At 40.7% G+C, this 19,121-nt stretch overlaps 1 protein-coding gene across 24 annotated transcripts in view; it reads right to left on the bottom strand.

Annotated features, from left to right (window-relative positions):
- Window positions 1-19,121, bottom strand: part of KAT6B (lysine acetyltransferase 6B) — a 195,429-nt gene that overhangs the window by 59,096 nt on the left and 117,212 nt on the right. For 14 of the 24 annotated variants that reach the window (XM_042856134.2, XM_065551659.1, XM_005278749.4 and 11 more), the window contains 6 exons: window positions 18,058-18,190; window positions 11,401-12,332; window positions 10,300-10,421; window positions 8,325-8,440; window positions 6,735-6,876; window positions 415-576 (listed from right to left, as the gene is read on the bottom strand). In XM_042856134.2, coding sequence (XP_042712068.2) covers window positions 415-576; window positions 6,735-6,876; window positions 8,325-8,440; window positions 10,300-10,421; window positions 11,401-12,332; window positions 18,058-18,190 — 1,607 coding nt within the window. The remainder of the gene's footprint in view (window positions 1-414; window positions 577-6,734; window positions 6,877-8,324; window positions 8,441-10,299; window positions 10,422-11,400; window positions 12,333-18,057; window positions 18,191-19,121) is intronic. The other 10 variants (XM_065551672.1, XM_065551663.1, XM_065551671.1 and 7 more) reach the window with 2 other exon arrangements.

Below are 19,121 nucleotides of genomic sequence, written 5' to 3'. Positions count from 1 at the left end.
GTGATTGAAATCAATATATTTAAAAATGTAGAAAAACATACAAAAATAATGAATAAATTTCAATGGGCCATCTATTGTTTAACAGTGCGATTAAAGCTGGGATTAATTTTTTAACCTCAATTTTTTTTAGTTAATCGCGTGAGTTAACTGCAATTAATTGACAGCTCTACTGAATACAGATAGAACTTTTCTCAGTTAACCTAAGTGTTTGGGGGAGGGGAATAAAGATATTGTTATTGTCTATCAGACAATGAACAATTTTATGAGACTTGCAGATGGGATTTCAAATTTTAAAAATTGTCTTCATCTATTGAAATTACATATGCAAAAATACTTGAATAAGAAGCATAATTTTTAACAGTGGAAAAATTATGAATTGTTAATATTAAAAAGCATATAGAGATATTGCTTTACCTTAGAGAAATATCCAACTAAGTGACAGCCTTTTTCATCATTTTTTGTAAGAACATAGAAAAGGAATGGCTCAACATCATAATACAATGTTTTGTGGTCCAGAAAGAGCTTGGCTAACAAGCAAAGATTTTGGCAATAAATTTTGCTCACATTTCCATCAACCTAAAAGGAAAAAAAAAAAAAAATCAGAGAAATTTTTTTCCCACAAAACCATTATTTCTCACATATTATTTTGCATAAAATGGTATCTTGTACTTACAGTATCCTTTAAGAACACCTGAAAAATGTAGTATTAAGGAAAAAAACGTTAATTTCAGAATAGAAATTCTCTATTAGTGCTAATTGTTTGCATTAGCAAGAATCTTCAGAAGATCTGGATTTATCAAACAATCAAGGTTCTCTGATCTGATAATTGGTCCAGTCAGACTTGGTTACATCTCTTTCACTTATTGCCCTATAATCAAACAGATATGAATAGCAGATAATGCAAACATTATTAAAGCTATCTTAAGCTCTGGATCATTACTGAAGGAGCTGCCCTCCAAAAGTAGAACAGATTGAACTGCATTATTCTGAGTCCCTGACGTATAGGGCCAGCAAATGGGATGTCAGTTTGGTATTATACACTGCAGTATGTTAGATATAATTAGAGAAGATAAAAATTCTACACTGGAGCGAAGATGCTACTGAGGAAGAGAAGTAAATTTTCACGCTAAGTACCATAATTAGTCTATGTCGGTTATAAGTATAAAGAATCAAGCTGTGATACTGATGGTTGCAGACAGGCTAGGCACAAGTGCAGATTTCTTTGATCACAATCAGTTTCTCCCTGAAATGAAAAGCATAGTCAATGTAAGCCGCCGAGTCTTTCCCCAAGATTCTTCTTCAGGGAAACGATTACTTGCAACTAGAGTTCTTTGATGATGGGACCATCTCTATTTCATTTACACAGAGAGCCTTCTGGTCTAGGCACAGCACCAGGAAGAAATTCCTGTATTATTATCCATTGCCAGAGTCAGTTTCTGGTGTGGCTTGGACAAGTCTCTGCTTTACCTGCTGTAAAGTGGGTAAGCACTAACCTCATAGGGGTATCTGGGGGTGGATCAGACAATATCTGTAAGTTAGCTTAAGATAAAAAACATTTCTTATGAGTTAAGAAATACTTTTATCAAAAAGAATGAGGAGTACTTGTGGCACCTTAGAGACTAACAAATTTATTTGAGCATAACTTTTTGTGGGCTAAAACCCACTTCATCGGATGCATGCAGTGGAAAATACAGTAGGAAGATATATATCAGGGGTCGGCAACGTTCGGCACGCGGCTCGCCAGGGTAAGCACCCTGGCGGGCCGGGCCAGTTTTATTTACCTGCTGATGCGGTAGGTTCGGCCGATTGCGGCCCCCACTCGCCGCGGTTCACCGTCCCGGGCCAATGTGGGTGGCGAAAAGCGGCGCGGGCGAGTGATGTGCTGGCCGCAGCTTCTTGCCGCCCCGATTGGAGAACATGAAAAAATGGGTGTTGCCATTCTAACTATAACGAGAGTGATCAATTAAGGTGGGCTATTAGCAGCAAGAGAAAAAAACCTTTTGTAGTGATAATCAGGATGTCCCATTTCTAACAATTGACAAGAAGGTGTGAGTAACAGTAGGGGGGGGAAATTAGCACGGGGAAATAGTTTTTACTTCTCTATGCAAAAGAATAAATGGACACAAATCAGATGCCAAGAATTATAACATTCAAAAACAAGTCAAAGAACACTTCAATCTCCATGGTCACTCAATTACAGACCTCAAAGTCACAATACTCCAACAAAAAAAAATTCAAAACCAAACTCCAACGAGAAACTGCAGAATTGGAATTAATTTGCAAACTGGACACCATTAAATTAGGCTTGAATAAAGACTGGGAGTGGATGGGTCATTACACAAAGTAAAGTATCAAAGGGGTAGCCGTATTAGTCTGGATCTGTAAAAGCAGCAAAGAGTCCTGTGGCACCTTATAGACTAACAGACATATAGGAGCATGAACTTTCGTGAGTGAATACCCACTTCTTCGGTATTTCCACTACATGCATCTGAAGAAGTGGGTATTCACCCACGAAAGCTCATGCTCCTATACGTCTGTTAGTCTATAAGGTGTCACAGGACTCTTTGCTGCTTTTACACAAAGTAAAAACTATTTCCCCATGTTAATTATTTTTTCCCTACTGTTACTCACACCTTCTTGTCAACTGTTAGAAATGGGACATCCTGATTATCACTACAAAAGGTTTTTTTCTCCTGCTGATAATAGCCCATCTTAATTGATCACTCATTATAGTTAGTATGACAACACCCATTTTTTCATGTTCTCTGTGTGTGTATATATATCTTCCTATTGTATTTTCCACTGCATGCATCTGATGAAGTGGGTTTTAGCCCATGAAAGCTTATGCTCAAATAAATTTGTTAGTCTCTAAGGTGCCACAAGTAGTCCTCGTTCTTTTTGCTGATACAGACTAACATGGCTACTGCTCTGAAATACTTATGTATAATCTCACACATAGTACCTAACAATTTCAGAAGTATTTTAAGCACACTCATGCAACTGACTCCCTTGTACGAAACTGGGGATTTTTTTGTTTTTTTTAAACACATGCAAACAAGTAATAAAAACAAATGATAAAGTCAGCCTTAATTAGATTTTTAAAAACTTGTAATGGTTAACTAAAGACATTTCAGTTCCTCTAAAAACGTTGGCAATGAATATTGGATTTTGTTTTTCAACTCTCCTAAAAGAGGAAGTGTCCAATTGTTATGTTGTTTCAATGGAAGACTTCCTTGATATTAAAAAAAAATCCTAGAAACAGACAATCCTTTAAAACATTCTATACGTTATTTTGTGAAAGAGCATTCATGTGAAGATGGAAAGGCATTCCGTAACTTTCTGATAAGACCAGCTTGTTCAGCAGTTCAATGGGGAAAAATGGACTACAATCTCAGACACCAATGTTTGCTAGACTAGAATGGAGTAATAAATTATGACAATAAGTCTCCTCTTAGATCTGTCAAAGTTTTCCACTGGAAGGAAGGCATACATAAACATAAGTTGCCCTGGGGCACTTTCTGCTCCTTGGAGAAACAGAAGGAGAATAAGAGCCCATCCCCTTCTCTGTCCTGTCATGCAGGGAATGAATGGGTGCAGTCACTTTATCTTGTTGGAAGTCTGCAGAATTTCTATCAACTCCTCATTGAGTTTCTGCAGCTATCAAAATTAGAAGTAATGGCCCCAGCCAACACTTCAACCAAACTGAAAAAGTTAGTCTTCAAAAGTCTCAGTAATCCTATCCAAGAGTCTCAAGTACAGAAGGAAAAAAGGGCCATCTAATGAATCCAGATTTTCCTTCCACAAAATATTCTCTCTTCCATGGCTCTTTTTGAGAGACCCTTAAGAATGCTTAAAAAAAGAAAAATGAAGGGCTGAATAAGTTTTGATGTATGGATTGATGGCAGCTCATAGAATAACACTAACATAATGGCAGATTCACCTGTTGCCCTACTCTGTATTAGCAGGTATTAGACGAATCCAGTAGAGAGGAACAGGTTAATCATGTTCAGTGGTGACTCACTGGGAAAAGTGCAGCTTTTTATACTCTGGGAAAGTTTAAGGAAGGTGGGAGTAACTCTCTGGATGAGAGAACTAGGGTGTTACTCACCTGTGTCATGGGAAAACCATGGGAGCAGAAATATCTGGGAGAAAAAAAATGTAGGCTGGGGGAAATGAGCGACTAGTAGGAAGAACACAAAGGGGGCACCAGCTAAAGGGGGGCACGTGACCCCCGTGACTTTTCCCTGCCCCGCTCTCCACATGACCCCCCCCCACATAACTCATCCCCACCCCCAGCCCGGGAGCCCCACACTCTGCTCCAGTCCCCCTGGCATGTGTGGGGCCACTAATGCACTCTCCCCTGCGGCCTCTGGCCATGCTGCCTGCCTGGGTTGTAGGCAGCATGGCTGAAGGCTGCTTGGGAGAAAGTAGCCACTGCGTGCTGCACCAGGCAGCATGGCCGGAAGAGAAGAGGCTCTGGCCCCACCTCTTCCCTTCTGATTCTGGCCGTGCCCCTTCATCTTCCCGGCTGCTGGCCTTGCTCCCCTCCCCCCCCAGCATTTTGGGGAGGGTCATGTGACCCTTTGGGCTCCCCACACGAGTTGCCATTGGCTGGGGTTGGTGCAGTTTTAATTCAGAATTTTCTTTTAGTTAAGAAGATGAAATCTGTGAATGACTAGAACAAGTGCTAAGGTTTGGTTCAGTTACATGGGGACTCCACCAGATTACATATCAGTATTTCAAGACATGGAATAGACAAGCATACTTGCAGGGGTAACAAATATATTTACACAATATGAAAGTGCTAGGTAGGGGCATTTTTTAAAATTCTGAATTATTTTTCAGTATTGATAGTCAGAAATACTTGTGCCATTCTTTTGAGAGAATTAAGATGGTCCTAAGACCCTGGAAGTCTTTTCTGCTAGTAGTATTAGTACTGGTGCTTAAGAAATATGAGTAAATAGGTTAGGGTAATTGGGTGCAGCAATGACACTTGAAGCCATGATAAAGAATACTCATTAGTTAAGCTCAAGGGTCTTTTCACAATGGAGCAATGTGGTCAAAAGTCCTTAAGAGATTAGCTCCAAAATGTCCCAAAGAATTATATTCTATTTGGTTTCATTTCTGAACTAATTAAATTAAAGGCAGTTTACCTTGACCCGACTTGTAACAGGCTGTGAAAGTAATATAGATAGCTAACAGGTTCAGCCTGGGACCCAACACACCCTGGCAGAATGCCTCAGGAGATATTTCTCAGGCTCTCTGTAGAGGGAATAACTTTAATTTCAAAATTTAACTTCTGAACATAAGAACATAAGAATGGCCATACTGGGTCAGACCAAAGATCCATCCAGCCCAGTATCCTGTCTGCCAACAGTGACCAAAGCCAGGTGTCCCAGAGGGAGTGAACCTAACAGGTAATGATCAAGTGATCTCACTCCTGGAGTCCTAAATCAACCATGCAGAAAACTTAAGTGAAGAAAACGGTAACTTTGCATTTCCTATACAGTCAACAGTCATGCTCATTGTTCTCTTCCTTCTCCAAATAATCAGAGTGTCACAACTGAATGTCTATAAAAGGTCTATAAAATCATGAACCATGAATGGTGTGGAGAAAGTGAACAGGGAAGTGTTATTTATCCCTTCACATAACACAAGAACCAGGGGACAACCAATGGAATTAATAGGCACTGGGTTTAAAACTAACATAAGGAAGTATTTCTTCACACAACACACTGTCAACCTGTGGAACTCATTGCCATGGGAAGTTGTGAAGGCCAAAAGTATAACTGGGTCCCAAAAAGAATTAGATAAATTCATGGAGAATAGGTTAATCAGTGGCTAATAGCCAAGATGGTTGTAGAGCAATCCCATGCTCTGGATGTCCCTAAACCTCTGACTATCAGAAGTTGGGACTGGACGACCAGGGATGAATCAATCAAAATTGTCCCAATTGTTCATTCCCCAAAGCATCATGCATTGGCCACAGTCAAGAGACAGAATGCTGGGCTAGATGGACCATTGATCTGATCCAGTATGACTGTTCTTATGTAATGGGTAGAAAGGAAAAAAGAAGGGTGCCCTTATCATCTGACCAGAAGTAAAAGAACATGTAGTTGGAAGATATAGTTTCAATATACATCTAAAAGCATGCTGCACCAGAAGGCTAGAAAGCTCTTAAATTCTACATAACTTATGAGTACACAGGATATAAAAGGTGGGGAAAAGTGAAAGAGGAGACTTATTTTTTGAGTACAATATGAATATTAGTGGGAAAATATTTACAGTAGAACCTCACAGTTACGAACACCTCGGGAATGGAGATTGTTCGTAACTCTGAAATGTTTGTAACTTTGAACAAAAGTTCAAAGGTATGGTTGTTCTTTCAAAAGTTTACAGCTGAACATTAACTTAATACAACTTTGAAACTTTACTATGCAGAAGAAAAAATGTTGCTTTCCCTTTATTTTATTTTTTAGTATTTTATACATTTAACTCTGTACTGTATTTGCCTTTTTTGGGTAGGGGGTCTCTGCTGCTGCCTGACTGTGTACTTCCAGTTCCAAATGAGGTGGTCTGGTTATCCGGTCAGTTTGTAACTCTGGTGTTCGTAACTCTGAGGTTCTACTGTAATACAGTTTTATCTTTTTCTACTGTGGTCTTCAACTGGTATATAATCAACAAATACATGTAAGTTTTTCTTTTTTAAACAATCTGGATTTTAATATACCTACCTCAAATACTGAAAGATCATTTCTTCTGTAGATTTCATTGGCTGGAGGATGGAACCAACCACACTTCTTTGAGTGTCTTAGCAAAATGTTTTTACTTTTCATATATTTAAGACAGAATTCACACAGGTAAAGCTTTGATAGTCTGTTGAAGTATAAAAATCATGAAGAGTTTTAGAGTGCTGTTACAGTTATAAACTCTGTGACCAAAAATCACGTTCTTCCTCTCCACCCATCTTAAAAATATTTGAACAGACTTGAATTAAACTGTATTTCTGTGTGTGCCAAATATGCACCACATGGGGAAGGTTAAAACAGGCATGCATTATTTGAAAGTAATGCACAGAGATTCATGTAAGTGATTTTCTCCTAAATGAGATGAGAGGCTTTATTACATAGTAGAGTTGATTCAGCTGAGTCAGAAGTGAAGAATGCCTCATCTTGGCTGATCTATGGCCTGGACTGTCATTAGCTGCCTCACCAAATCACAGAAATTAGAGAAAGAGAAGACCAACTAGATCACCTAGTTTCATAGAATCTTAGGACTGGAAGGGGCCTTGAGAGGTCATCTAGTCCAGTCCCCTGCACTCATACTGCCAGAACAGTAAATCCCTGCAGTAAATGTTCTAGCATAGGTTTATCCTCATTTTGAAACTACAGAAACCGAAGGACACTGTTGCATAAACTAATTATATTATAATATCTTTGGAGCAGAGGCCAATTTACATGTGCTCTAAAAGCAACTAGCATGTCCTGGGACTGTATATAGGTGGTTAGTATGATTTACTTCCTTCAAGTATTTGTAGGCACTTATGTCCACATTTCCATCATCATTTCGTCAACCTATAGACATTTATTTCTTAATCTTTCCTGGAAAATCATCCCTGAAGACTTTTAATCATGTATATTTTTTCTCCTATATCTGCACCTTTTTGGCAATTTGGTGCCTAAAACTGCACCTATTCTAGGAAGAACTGCCTCCATCACCATAAAGAGGCATTATCAATTCTCCATTCCACAATGTAATGCCTTTTGCAAGTGCAGCCAAGAATCACAATGCTTATTTTAGATGCCATATCACACTGTTGGTTCATACTAATGTATTACCCGCTATCGCCTCAGCCTCCTTGTTGCTCCCTGTAGCTGGTTGCTCAGTCCCCAGTTTGGCAGAATTGAGGAAAGTTTACAAATAAGTGAAGTAGGCTGTTGCCACTGGAAAGTCCTCTAGTTAATAAAATGAAATCGGTCTTATCCAGTATTCTTCTGTTCCCTTGATTTCAGTATATTCTGTTCACAATAAACACCTCATTCTCAGTGGAAGAGGGAAATACCAGCTTGGGGGGCGGGGCGGGGGGGGGGGGGGGAGATAATGGCAGGATTTACAGCATGTTTGCAATAAAGGGACAACTAGGAACTTGTACAAAATTAATAAGACTGCAAAAGAAGTGCTGTAGAAGTAATAGTTTTGGGTGCTGCCTCAATGTGTTAGTCAAATTTAATCTCAGCTGAAACACTGTGAAACAAAAGAACAGGATGAAGCCCCCATCCTCACCATCACATAAAAAGAAACAGTAATCTTGACCACTCTATTACCTTGCATATTCCTGCGGATAAGGTGAAGAGTACCAGGTCTGGATCTCATACTTCCCAAATTCTATCACTGAAGGGTACCGGCCATTTGTTTCACTGCTGTTTTTACATCCAATTTTCTGTCAGGTGTAACAAAAGCAAAATGTTTCAGTTATAAGGAATGAGAGGAGGGTCAATTCACATCTTCATTTTCTCTTGGTTAAGATTAGAAAACTTTCAAGTTTCTCTGACATGATTAGTTGTTAGAAGTCTCTGGAAATGGTCAAATGTGGGACTAGAAGCCAGGCTGCAGAAAGCCTGGCAGGATTGGAGTGCAGCAGTAAAATCTGGCTGTAAGCTCCATTCCACTGGAGGGCCTGGCGCTGGATGATGCTGCCCACAAAACAGGCAGGGCTGGCAGAGGCTGGGCCCAGCTAAACAGGTTTCCTGATTCAGTAAATCTCACAGGCAGTTGGCAGAGCTTGTCTGGAGTCCTGGCTCAAATTCCAAGAGGTCCTTCCCAGCAGAACCAAATGAAGAAGGATAGTGACATTGGGAGCACCTGCTTTACCCCAGAAGTGGGCTTACCCCTCCTGCAAGCAGGTGCTGTGGGTACCGAGGGTTCAATTTGCAACCTCCAGTGTCAACAGGGTGTTAAAATAAGTTAACTGTAGCTAAGATGACGGTAGTCCACTTGGTAGGACAATGACCTCTAGTGTCCACAGAGGAGGTTAAATGGGGTGTGTGTGTGTGTGTGTGTGTGTGTGTGTGTGGGTGTGTGTGGGTGTGTGTGGGTGTGTGATTACCTTAATCAAATAAATCCAACAGAATATACTCTGACCTGTGGGAGAGGGATGAGAATTTATTTATAAAGAGAAGTAGCTAGCAGCAAACTAAGAGGTAAAATCCTCAATAGTCAATCTCAAACTAGGCCGAAACACTTAGGGCTGAGATTGTCCCTAACTTACACTGTGTGTCTATACCAGACATATTCTTGGTATTTGCACTTCTGGCCTGCAAGGGGAAGTTTATTACTGAGAGCCAAGCCAGACTCCCTTAAAAAAGACTGAGGGGTTGGACGAGGACTTGCACAGGAGATCACATGTCTAGATTCAGACACAACCCTGGAAAAAATGGTAGTAGTGGGTGTTGTTATGTTCACCCTCCATCCCATACTCTCAGAGATGCAGTTTTTGCCTGTCTCCTTGAGCTCCACCTGTGAATAGAACCTTCCACAATGAGGTTCAAAGAAAAAATCTTGTCCTTTCACACTGGCACAGGAAAGTAAAAGCCCTTTTTGCTAGAGGGAAATCCAGTTTGTATGTTGGGGGCTCTCTCAGCCAAGTATATAAGGAGCAAGGGAAGAAATACAGCCTCAGCAGGGTATATATTTATAACACATACTAAAAAAGAGAGCATTATAGCACCAGCTGGTGCAATAGTTTTAGGCAGATCCAGCTCACAACATTTCAATGACCATAATAATCTTATAGACTATTAAAATAACTGGGCAACATAAAGCAGTGAAGTTATATACTGATCATAAAATCCAGTTTTGCATTTCTTATAGAAGAGTGACAGGACACAGATTATCTGGTGGCTTTTCATAGAGCCTGCTTTCTGCATGGGGGGAGGGGGGGCGAGAGGGTATAAATGCACACCACCTAGTTACCAACACCTACATTTTCAAAGGGCTCATCAGGATTTTAGCCTTTGATTTCTTGTCTAGCAAACAGGAGCCAGATATCTAAAATCCACAAGTGTCACTCATCTGGTTCACTCCACTGGGATGACAGGGCTCCAGTCTAAGGGAATACTACTGTATACAGAACATCTCCACTAGACATTCATCAAGTATGAAACACTAGGTCAAAGGAGCATATCAAAAATACCATGAGGCCGAATGAACATTGGAAAAATAATTCAATGTTAATTTATAAAGGTAATTGAATTGACCACAACATGCTTCATTACTGAAATGATTTTCAGTCAGTCTTACCTCCAGAGAAAGTTCCCGAGCCTGCTTAAAAACTTCCACATCCTCCTCTGTAACAATTTCCTTGCTCCCCACCAGAATTACATCTGTATTTTCTTGTTTGATGCTTATTTTGATTTCTGTATCTGTTATTTAAAACCAGCAGAAGGTTTATTCACAGACATGAAGACCACATGCCTTACAGTTCCTGTGTGGTACTCCTAAATAGCACTGTAGGCAGTGACGGCTCTTAGAAACTCCCATTCTAGTTTAGATTTGGAATCCTTTATACCTGTTATAGCAACTATGCCCCACCGCCCTCTCTAGTTTTTAAAATTGCAGCTGCAGGAGCAATTTTCAGTATTTTCTTGTGTATCTCTTTTAGGCCTTTATAGGCTAGTTCAACTGTACTATATGAATTCTGAACACAAACCTCCTGAAACTGTTAAGGTGATACTAAGTATATGTACAATGTATTCTAAGTCTCCAATGCTATCTCTCTATAAAAATAAAAAATCTGTGTCCCCTTCAGTGCTAGTTTAAACAAAAAACCTTTTTAAAAAATTAGGAGACCAGTGCTATGTTAAATGTACATTCAGACATTATAAATATATTTCCTCTTACTTAAATAAAAATAATCAGAAAAAGGACATTTTACAGCAGTACAGATCAAGTGTTGTGGAAACTGCAGCAGGATGGAATTGGTCATGAAAAAGCAATGGAGCAGAGGGAAATGAAGAATTGAAATGTCCATCATTATAAGCACTGACAGCACACAATCATAATGACAGCACTACTGCCAGAGAAAGGGCAGGGGAAAGAACAAGGAAGTAGCATGAAAGTGGCTACTCATGCGGTACTACAAAGCCATAAGCAACGTTATGAAGGCATTTGGGGCTCCTAGTGCCACTACAGATGCAAAAATAATAATAAAACGGTGGTATAGTATTAGTCAGAAAAAACATTTTGGAGGTTTAGTCAGCATTAGGTAAAAGGTCAAAGTTTCATTGCTTTTGTATGAGAGTGAAGTAAGAATAAGAGAAATAGCTAAGACCTATGTGACAAAATAAGAATTTTGGTTTTGGACGGGACGCAGGTTTGGTTGGAGCTTTGACCTTTGCTTACCATCATCCTGATCAGGTTTAATCCTTCCGTCTGCCAAGCTCCCCTTCCCTGGTGAGGGGGTCCCCATCTGAGGGGTCACTTTATACTTTAATCTGCCTAGAATCCTGTGCTTTTTAAGGAAAGTTGTTCGCTTGAAGTGAGCAATTGCTTTAAAAGCACGTCCTCTAGACACACCCCATCCAGAGGTGGAGGAATGAGAAATAAACCTACTTCTAATCTCTTTCTTTCCATAGAAATGGGTATTAGATTTTGATGTGGAAGATAACTCTGGTTTACGACGCATACGTTTGGGTGGTGCATAACTCGGGTGTCCCTTTTTTCGAGACTGTCCCTGGGTGGTATATATATGAGAAAGTCCATCAAAGAGTCCCTTTAGCTGACTGTTATTAGGAAGGCTGCTAAAGGAGGGTGCACTTGACTGACTGGAAGAACTTTGGGGAGAGTTAGAAGAGGTGGAAGTGCAGGATTTTTGTGAACTGGGGCTCTGACCAGAGATGGGAGTTTGGGGTGGAAGTGAAGAAGGTGGAGGTTTTAGCTTTTGTGTGGTACCTGTAGCCAACACATGAGAAGTGCATGACTGTTTCTGAGAGACCTTTTTCCTTGGACGATAGTGCTTTGAAAAGTCTATTATTTCACCTCGTGATCTGCGACCATCGGGTGATGGTGTAAAAAACTTAGTAAGGCCATCAATGAGCCCTTTGGTTTTCTTGTTAACTTTAAGTGTAGAGGCAGATATGTAGGTGGAGGTGGTGGTGATTTTGGTGGTGGCACCAGGCCGAGTGGGGTCTGTAACAGGCAATCTGCTGCTTGAATCCTTCACAGATGCAGCATGACCAGATGAAGGTGTGGTACAGACTTTAGTCTTTTGACCCCTACCAGGTGACCCCCTTCCTGTGAATGCATTCATGGATCCTTCATCACTGGTTACAGACCTATGCAAAAATTTGGAAAATAAAATCAGTATTAAAAAAAACTACAAAAACTGCTGTCAAAACAGTTCTACATAAAACATATATGCCATTGCACTTAAAAGTCAAGAGTGGAACAATGACCCTTAAAAATATTTATGCACTACTGACATATGATTCCCTGAATGAAAGTGAGCCGCTGATATCTATCAGATTTCACTGGGTAGTCCATAGCATGTACCAATAGTAAGGGGGTGGGATAGAAAAGTCTTCAGTATATACAACACATATTTTAAGGAAAAATATTCTCTCTTTTGAGAGAGAAAAATTGTTAATATACTGGTTTTGTTCACATCAACCACTTCACTTCTGTGAAATCTGTAACATACATCCAGAAGATGCACATGTCCTGGGCTACAAAGTATACACAGCACATCAAACATGTTATTGATTTCAGCAGAATGTCCACTAAAAGACAGTAGAGGTGATCCACCAGTATGGGGAAATAATACAGCCAATCTTCAAGAAACTGATATTTTTGTATGATTTTATTAGATTACACTGATGAAATTAGTATTTTTTTTTATAAAAGACCATAAAAATATCCCTTTAAAAAAAATGAAACTCAAGGCGGAATGAGGTAGTTTTTATGCACAGCACTACCCATACAGCTAACAAAGCAACCTCTCTATTTAACAAAATAAAAGTATAGTTAAAGCAAAAAATAGAGAGATAGAGGGAAACAGCAAAAGCATAAATAAAATAATGATCAAAGAAAAGTCATAACTGGGTTAGGCATGACATGGAAGAGCTTGAGGAGAAGTTTACTAAGAATGAGCAGAGAGCATGCTCGAGGCCAAAGCTTGCATTAAAAAAATGCTGATTTAGCTGATGGCTAATGACTGAATGAGAAAACAGAACACTGAAGGAAATATTGAAGAATGGTATTTTGTTGAAGTAAATACAAACTGAACAGCTGAGGTTATTCATAGTAAAGAAATACATGTAATCAGGAAGTGTTATACTGCAAACCCAAACAAAGCTGCATAATTACATCAAATTATTCCACTCCCTCTTCTCTCCCCCAAATGCATCCTTACATTTATTTAAAACATTTGTGTATTTTGCAGAGGAAGGTTTCCTTCCACAGATTTTTCCCTTCTTAATTGTGAAGCTGAAACAATTAATTTCAACAGATTACTTTTAGTTAGAGAAGGAACAGCCTGGGGCTACCATCTGGTACCTGAACTCCAAGAGCCCACCAGCCATAAAACTGGGCCCTGCTTCACTCCCACACATCACTGAATTTGGGTAGCTGAAGAGCTCTTACAATTCCCAATCGTGTTTAAAAATAATGTCTTTTTTCTAAAGTCTTCTGAATCTGTTGATGCCAGAAGTTCATATTTCTAGCTACAACACCTATTGTCAGTACCAGATGTGCCAATAACCATCAGTGCCCAGAGGTTAACAAGCATCTGGTGTTATTTAATCTCCTGCTGTAACTTGCCTGTTCAGGTTTCCATACAGAGGTCCTTTTAAGCAATGCTATTCCACTAGTACCGGATAAGATTCCATACATTATATCAAAAGGGCTAAGCAGCTTGAGCAACTTTATGCACATTAAGGTCCAGCCCCATATGAAAGATGGCTAGATTCACTACCTCCCATACCCTCATGCTGCTTTTAAAGTGGGATTATTTCTGCAGTAGATTCCACCTAGGGAATTATTCTTCTCTAGTCTTCTTACCCATCCTTGTAAATTAAGATATAATCCCATTTTTAAAGAATATTGTTCAATGGGAAACCATACACTCTTTTTAGTTTTAATGACAGAAATACATACATACAATTGAGAAAACGGGGAAATAATTTATTCTTGGACAAATCCTGCAAATCAGTCACCAGGATTACCCAAGAATCCTCGGACACAAGTGGGGAATGAGATTTTTATAGTCAAAACCATCATGCAAGCTCTTTCGGAGGACTTGCCCATTTTTAAATGTAGTATTTATTATATGGTTGTGGTGCAAGGACCCAAATAGCTAAAGGTAAGAGTGGTACCACATTCCATTCTAAATGTTTCCACTTTGTTTTAGCAGAAGTGAAATCAAGGCCCTCAGGTGCCAACTGCAACATGCTTGGGTGATCAGATTTCAGCATCCCAAACTTGGACCAAATTTCTCACTAGGGACTAGGTAGTGAGGAGGATAATGGGGCAGCAGCACTACTACAGTGAGGCTGAGATAGCTCTTCCTTTTTTTTTTTTTTTTTTTTTAAACTTCTACCCTTGTACTTATCCACAAAGTGAAGTAGAGAGTCTAGGGTTTCCCCTCCCCACTCCCTTGCTGGTGTGCTTCTCACAGTCCCCTGGTTAATATCTTCATTTCTCCCCAGGGCTCCTCCAGCCCTACCAGGGACATGGAGAAGCCAGAGGGATGGCAAAGCTGGAAAATCCCTCATTTTCCTCCACACAGGTGCCCTCGATGTCCCCTTCATTACCAATACTTCTTCGAAAACAAAGGGCCAAAAACTTGGTTAATGCAGAGTTAAGGTTGCCAGTAGTGCCTCATATGCTTTCAGAATATCAAATGCACCTGTACTTAAATCTAAGGTGATGACTCCCGTACCGCTGCCCTCCTGCAATTAGTAACAGGCACTGGGACAAATCAAAACCTGACGTACCTCTAATAAAATCTGCACTCAGTTTTGTCCAACTCAATGCTACATCGTTACTGCTCTTCACACGTTCTTACTGACACTGGGCTAGGCTCATAGCTCACTGATCCAGAGCTTAGTTGCAGCAAGTCACCATAGCTCACACAGCCATTTAAGGAGAGGTGCAGCTGATGCTAGAGGAATCAGGAATCTCTCTCTCTTTTTGTCTCTCTGTGATACACAGGAGGGCTGAGCAGACACCAGTTGAAAAATGTCTGTAGAGTTTTAGTTTGCAATGTTGTTGTATCCATGTCAGTCCCAGGTATTACAGAGACAAGATGAGTGAGGTAATATCTTTTATTGGACCAACTTCTGTTGGTAAGAGAGACAAGCTTTTGAGCTACACAGAGCTCTTCTTCAGTTCTTAAGGCTGCTGTAACAACTGCTACTGTCACCTCCAAATACTGGCATTCCACTGTGCGTGCAATAAGACAGAGGAATATAAGAGTGCTTCATCCATTTCTAACACTGTCTTGCATATTCTCAGTGCCCATTAGAACTCCACATTATCTGCGCTGGCTTTCACAAAGTACCATGTGCCCTCTCTGTCCTGCTCTACTGCTCTAGGGAGGTTCTAGCAGCTTGGTGGCACACAACAGTGCACTGCCAGTCTCAGTCAGGGCTAGGTAAAGGTGATTGGCTAGGACAAAGATGAACAGGTGTTAGAATCTGGCAACTCTGGTGGTTTGTTGAGAGTAAGTGAAGTGGTTGAATATAGGTCATTCCTAGCTAATTTGTGTTTACTAAACCTGACCTACACTCGACCTAATAGTTTCCAGCACATTACTCTTGTGCACTTTTCACACTGTCCTCCAGCTGCTCAGGAAGGGTACAGTCCTATGCTCTCTCACAGTCACGTAAGGGGGCAGGGTTAAGGTTTTGTGGGACACTTCCTCTAACAATATATATCCCAGTTGTCCAAGGTTTGGGTTTGTTTTACTGTAACTCTTTGTTAGTCATTCAGAGGTTTAAGTATAGGTGCATATGACATTCTGGAGAAGTATAAGATGCTGCCAGTCAACCTTAACACTGCATTAACCAAGTTTTTAGGCAGTGAATAGTAGATTTTTGACAATGTGGAGTGAAGAAACCTTAGGACGGTCTTAGGTGTGTAGAGAAAAATTTGATAGGGGCCATAGGACTGGGGCAAGTAGTAGAGTTCATTAATGATTATGAAGCTCTCCTACAGTACAGTGATGAGAGTCACAAAAGTACAAATGAATAGCACTGGAGAAAAGCGTTGAAGGGCACATGCGGGGGCAAAGGTAGGAACATGTGTTGGACAGTGACATGCTACTATCCTTATCATCTCGCTTTGCAGATTCAAATAACCCATTCCTCACATTCAACATTAATGCAAAAGTTGGACTCAACTTCTCTGCTGGGCCCAATGTGCTACCAACTCATCAACCTGCCTCTCTGATCGTCACCTCTCTCTTTGATTTTGCCACAGTAGTGGGAATATCCAGGGTACAACCTGAAGCACGGTAGTACAGCAATAAAGAAGTGGAGAAAGGGGATGGCAAAGGAACTTCATTGTGAAATGGAGGTGTCAACTGAGTGATCATCATCCCAGATCTGCTGAACTTGGTCCTAAAACCTACTGATACGGTTGCCAAAAACATAGAACAATCCTGGAGAACCAGGAGATCTATTCACTCTAACTATGCAGCAGTGTCTGCACAATCATCTTCTCCTTCTAACACCACAATGTTGGACAGAAGGTCACTGAGCTCCCATAAAGGATGCTACAAATAAATCTACTTTTTAACATTCGCACCTAATTCCTAAATAGTAACTGTCATTATTAGATGAGCAGAAAGTAATTCATGTGCTCTAGACCTTGCAAGCTGATGCTATAGTGTCAAGATGTGGCAATCAATGTGTGCATACATCACTGAACTTCACTCTTGCAACAAGAAATGTATGAGTGATTGCCACAGATGTTCTTATTGCCAAGTTGATGAAATGAATCAATGAGATGGCTTTACATTTTGCCTTTTTTTTTAGGATGTCTTTTTAGTCCATGCTATGGATGTTTCTTGCTTTGCTCTGTTTTCTCTTGTGTGTGACCATGAAAAGATGGTGAAAAGGACAAGAGACATAGCTCCTCCACCTACAACAGTCCTCCCTCCAGCTTTAAGATGTCCAACAAGTCTGTGTTCAGTTACATAAACATTCACTGGGAAGGTGGGTGCCAAAGGTGCTACAGGTTCCTCTTCTCTCTGACACTAAATATCCCACGGGCTGGAGAAAAGCATGAGGAACTGCAGCCCACTCCCCTCCTGACTGGCGTCTACTTAGCAGCAGCAAAGGTCAAAAAAGTTATTTTTCCAAAGTAACTCTGGACTCAATAGCTCAGTCTCATGGATACCTCTGGGGCTTGAACTGAGCACTGACTCATTATGGAGCTTGTGTTGTAGGTAGGGATTTTATAGCTATTAAGAGGGAATTTGTACCAATATTAGGAGATAGCAAGCAGCATTTCTGAAATAGCATATTCTTGCAAGTAAATACTCAGCACAGAACAGTCTCCTGAATAGGTGACAAATCAATTGCAGGAAACTTTGCAAGCCATCTTTTGGAGTGAGGTGAATTGCATTTTTCACTTTATTGGTGTATCATCCATTTGATATGGATTGTGCAGATAACCCAGGTATGATAGATTTTTATTCTTTTTAAAGTAATCGATCATATGGCTATTTGTTATTGAGGATTGTTGGCACCACTTGTATTTGGGAAATGGCATTGTTCACATATGAATTTAAGTCTAATTCCTTCCCTGGATCCAACAGTGATTCTTTTTAAAGTGATGCAAACTTTTAGGATAACTTTTTGCTGCCATCAGAAGACTCAGAAATACCAACTGTACTTAATTATTTTCCATTACATTGAAGATTACGCATGTGATTTTTTTTTTCAGGCTGTAGTACTCAGCAAAAGCAGTAGTTTAATTTTAAATAAACTGTCACCTAAAATCTCACTGTATTACATTTTCAAGAACACTATAGTCAATTGGAAAAAGGGAACCTACAACATTCGTTGCTTTAGTTTATTTTTCGGTCGTCCAATAGGTTTTGCATATCGTCGTCTTATTTGCGCAGCTTTCTCATGAAGTAGCTTTCTTCCCTTCTTCTTTGGTCTGCAGACCTGGCAAATCCACATCCCTGCATTGATTAAGAAAAAACATAAATTGTTTTAACTGTACATGCATATGGTGTGTGTCCAGTTTGTACCCAAGGTATAGAAAGCTACACCTCAGGTGCATTATGCCAACAAGTTCTACTCCAGCAAAAAGGATGGTTGGGGGAAGGGAAGAGAAACTCTCTATAATTCAGAAGGACACTTTTCCCTTTCCCATAGCAACATGGATCATGGGAGAGTGGCACTAGCAGAAGGATTCTAACATGTCCCCTCTTTCTACTGCCAGACCTCTCCCCATCCAGGAAGTACTAGACCAGGGGTCGGCAACGTTTGGCACGCGGCTCACCAGGGTAAGCACCCTAGCAGGCCAAGCCCGTTTATTTACCTGCTGACGCGGCAGGTTCGGCCGATCGCGGCCACCAATGGCCACGGTTCGCCGTCCCGGGCCAATGGGGGCTGCAAGAAGCGGCGCAGGAGAGGGATGTGCTAGCCACGGCTTCCCACTGCCCCCATTGGCCCGGGACGGCGAACCGCGGCTAGTGGGGGCCGCGATCGGCCGAACCTGCCATGTCAGCAGGTAAATAAACTGGCCCGGCCTGCTAGGGTGCTTACCCTGGCGAGCCGCGTGCCAAACGTTGCCGACCCCTGTACTAGACCAAGCTTTCAATTGAAAATGAGGTGATGTATGTGAAGAGTTTTACTGTAGCTTCAGTGTCTATGTTCTCTCAGGCTGTGTCTACACTGCCACTTTCAGCGCTAAAACTTTTGTCGTTCAGGGGTGTGAAAAAACACCCCATGAGTGACAAAAGTTTTAGCACTGAAAAGCATCAGTATAGACATGCTTTATTGCTGGGGAGAGCTCTCCCGGCAATTTAAAAAATCCCACCCCCTAATAAGCGGTGGTAGCATTATTGCCGGCCCAGTGGGTTTTTTTTAAATTGCCGGGAGAGCTCT

This window comes from Chrysemys picta, chromosome 7 (assembly GCF_011386835.1).
Source record: "Chrysemys picta bellii isolate R12L10 chromosome 7, ASM1138683v2, whole genome shotgun sequence".
In the NCBI taxonomy this organism is placed as follows: Eukaryota; Metazoa; Chordata; order Testudines; family Emydidae; genus Chrysemys; species Chrysemys picta.
The sequence above is the reverse complement of the archived record's forward strand: the minus strand, read 5'-3'. Positions and strand labels throughout refer to the sequence as shown.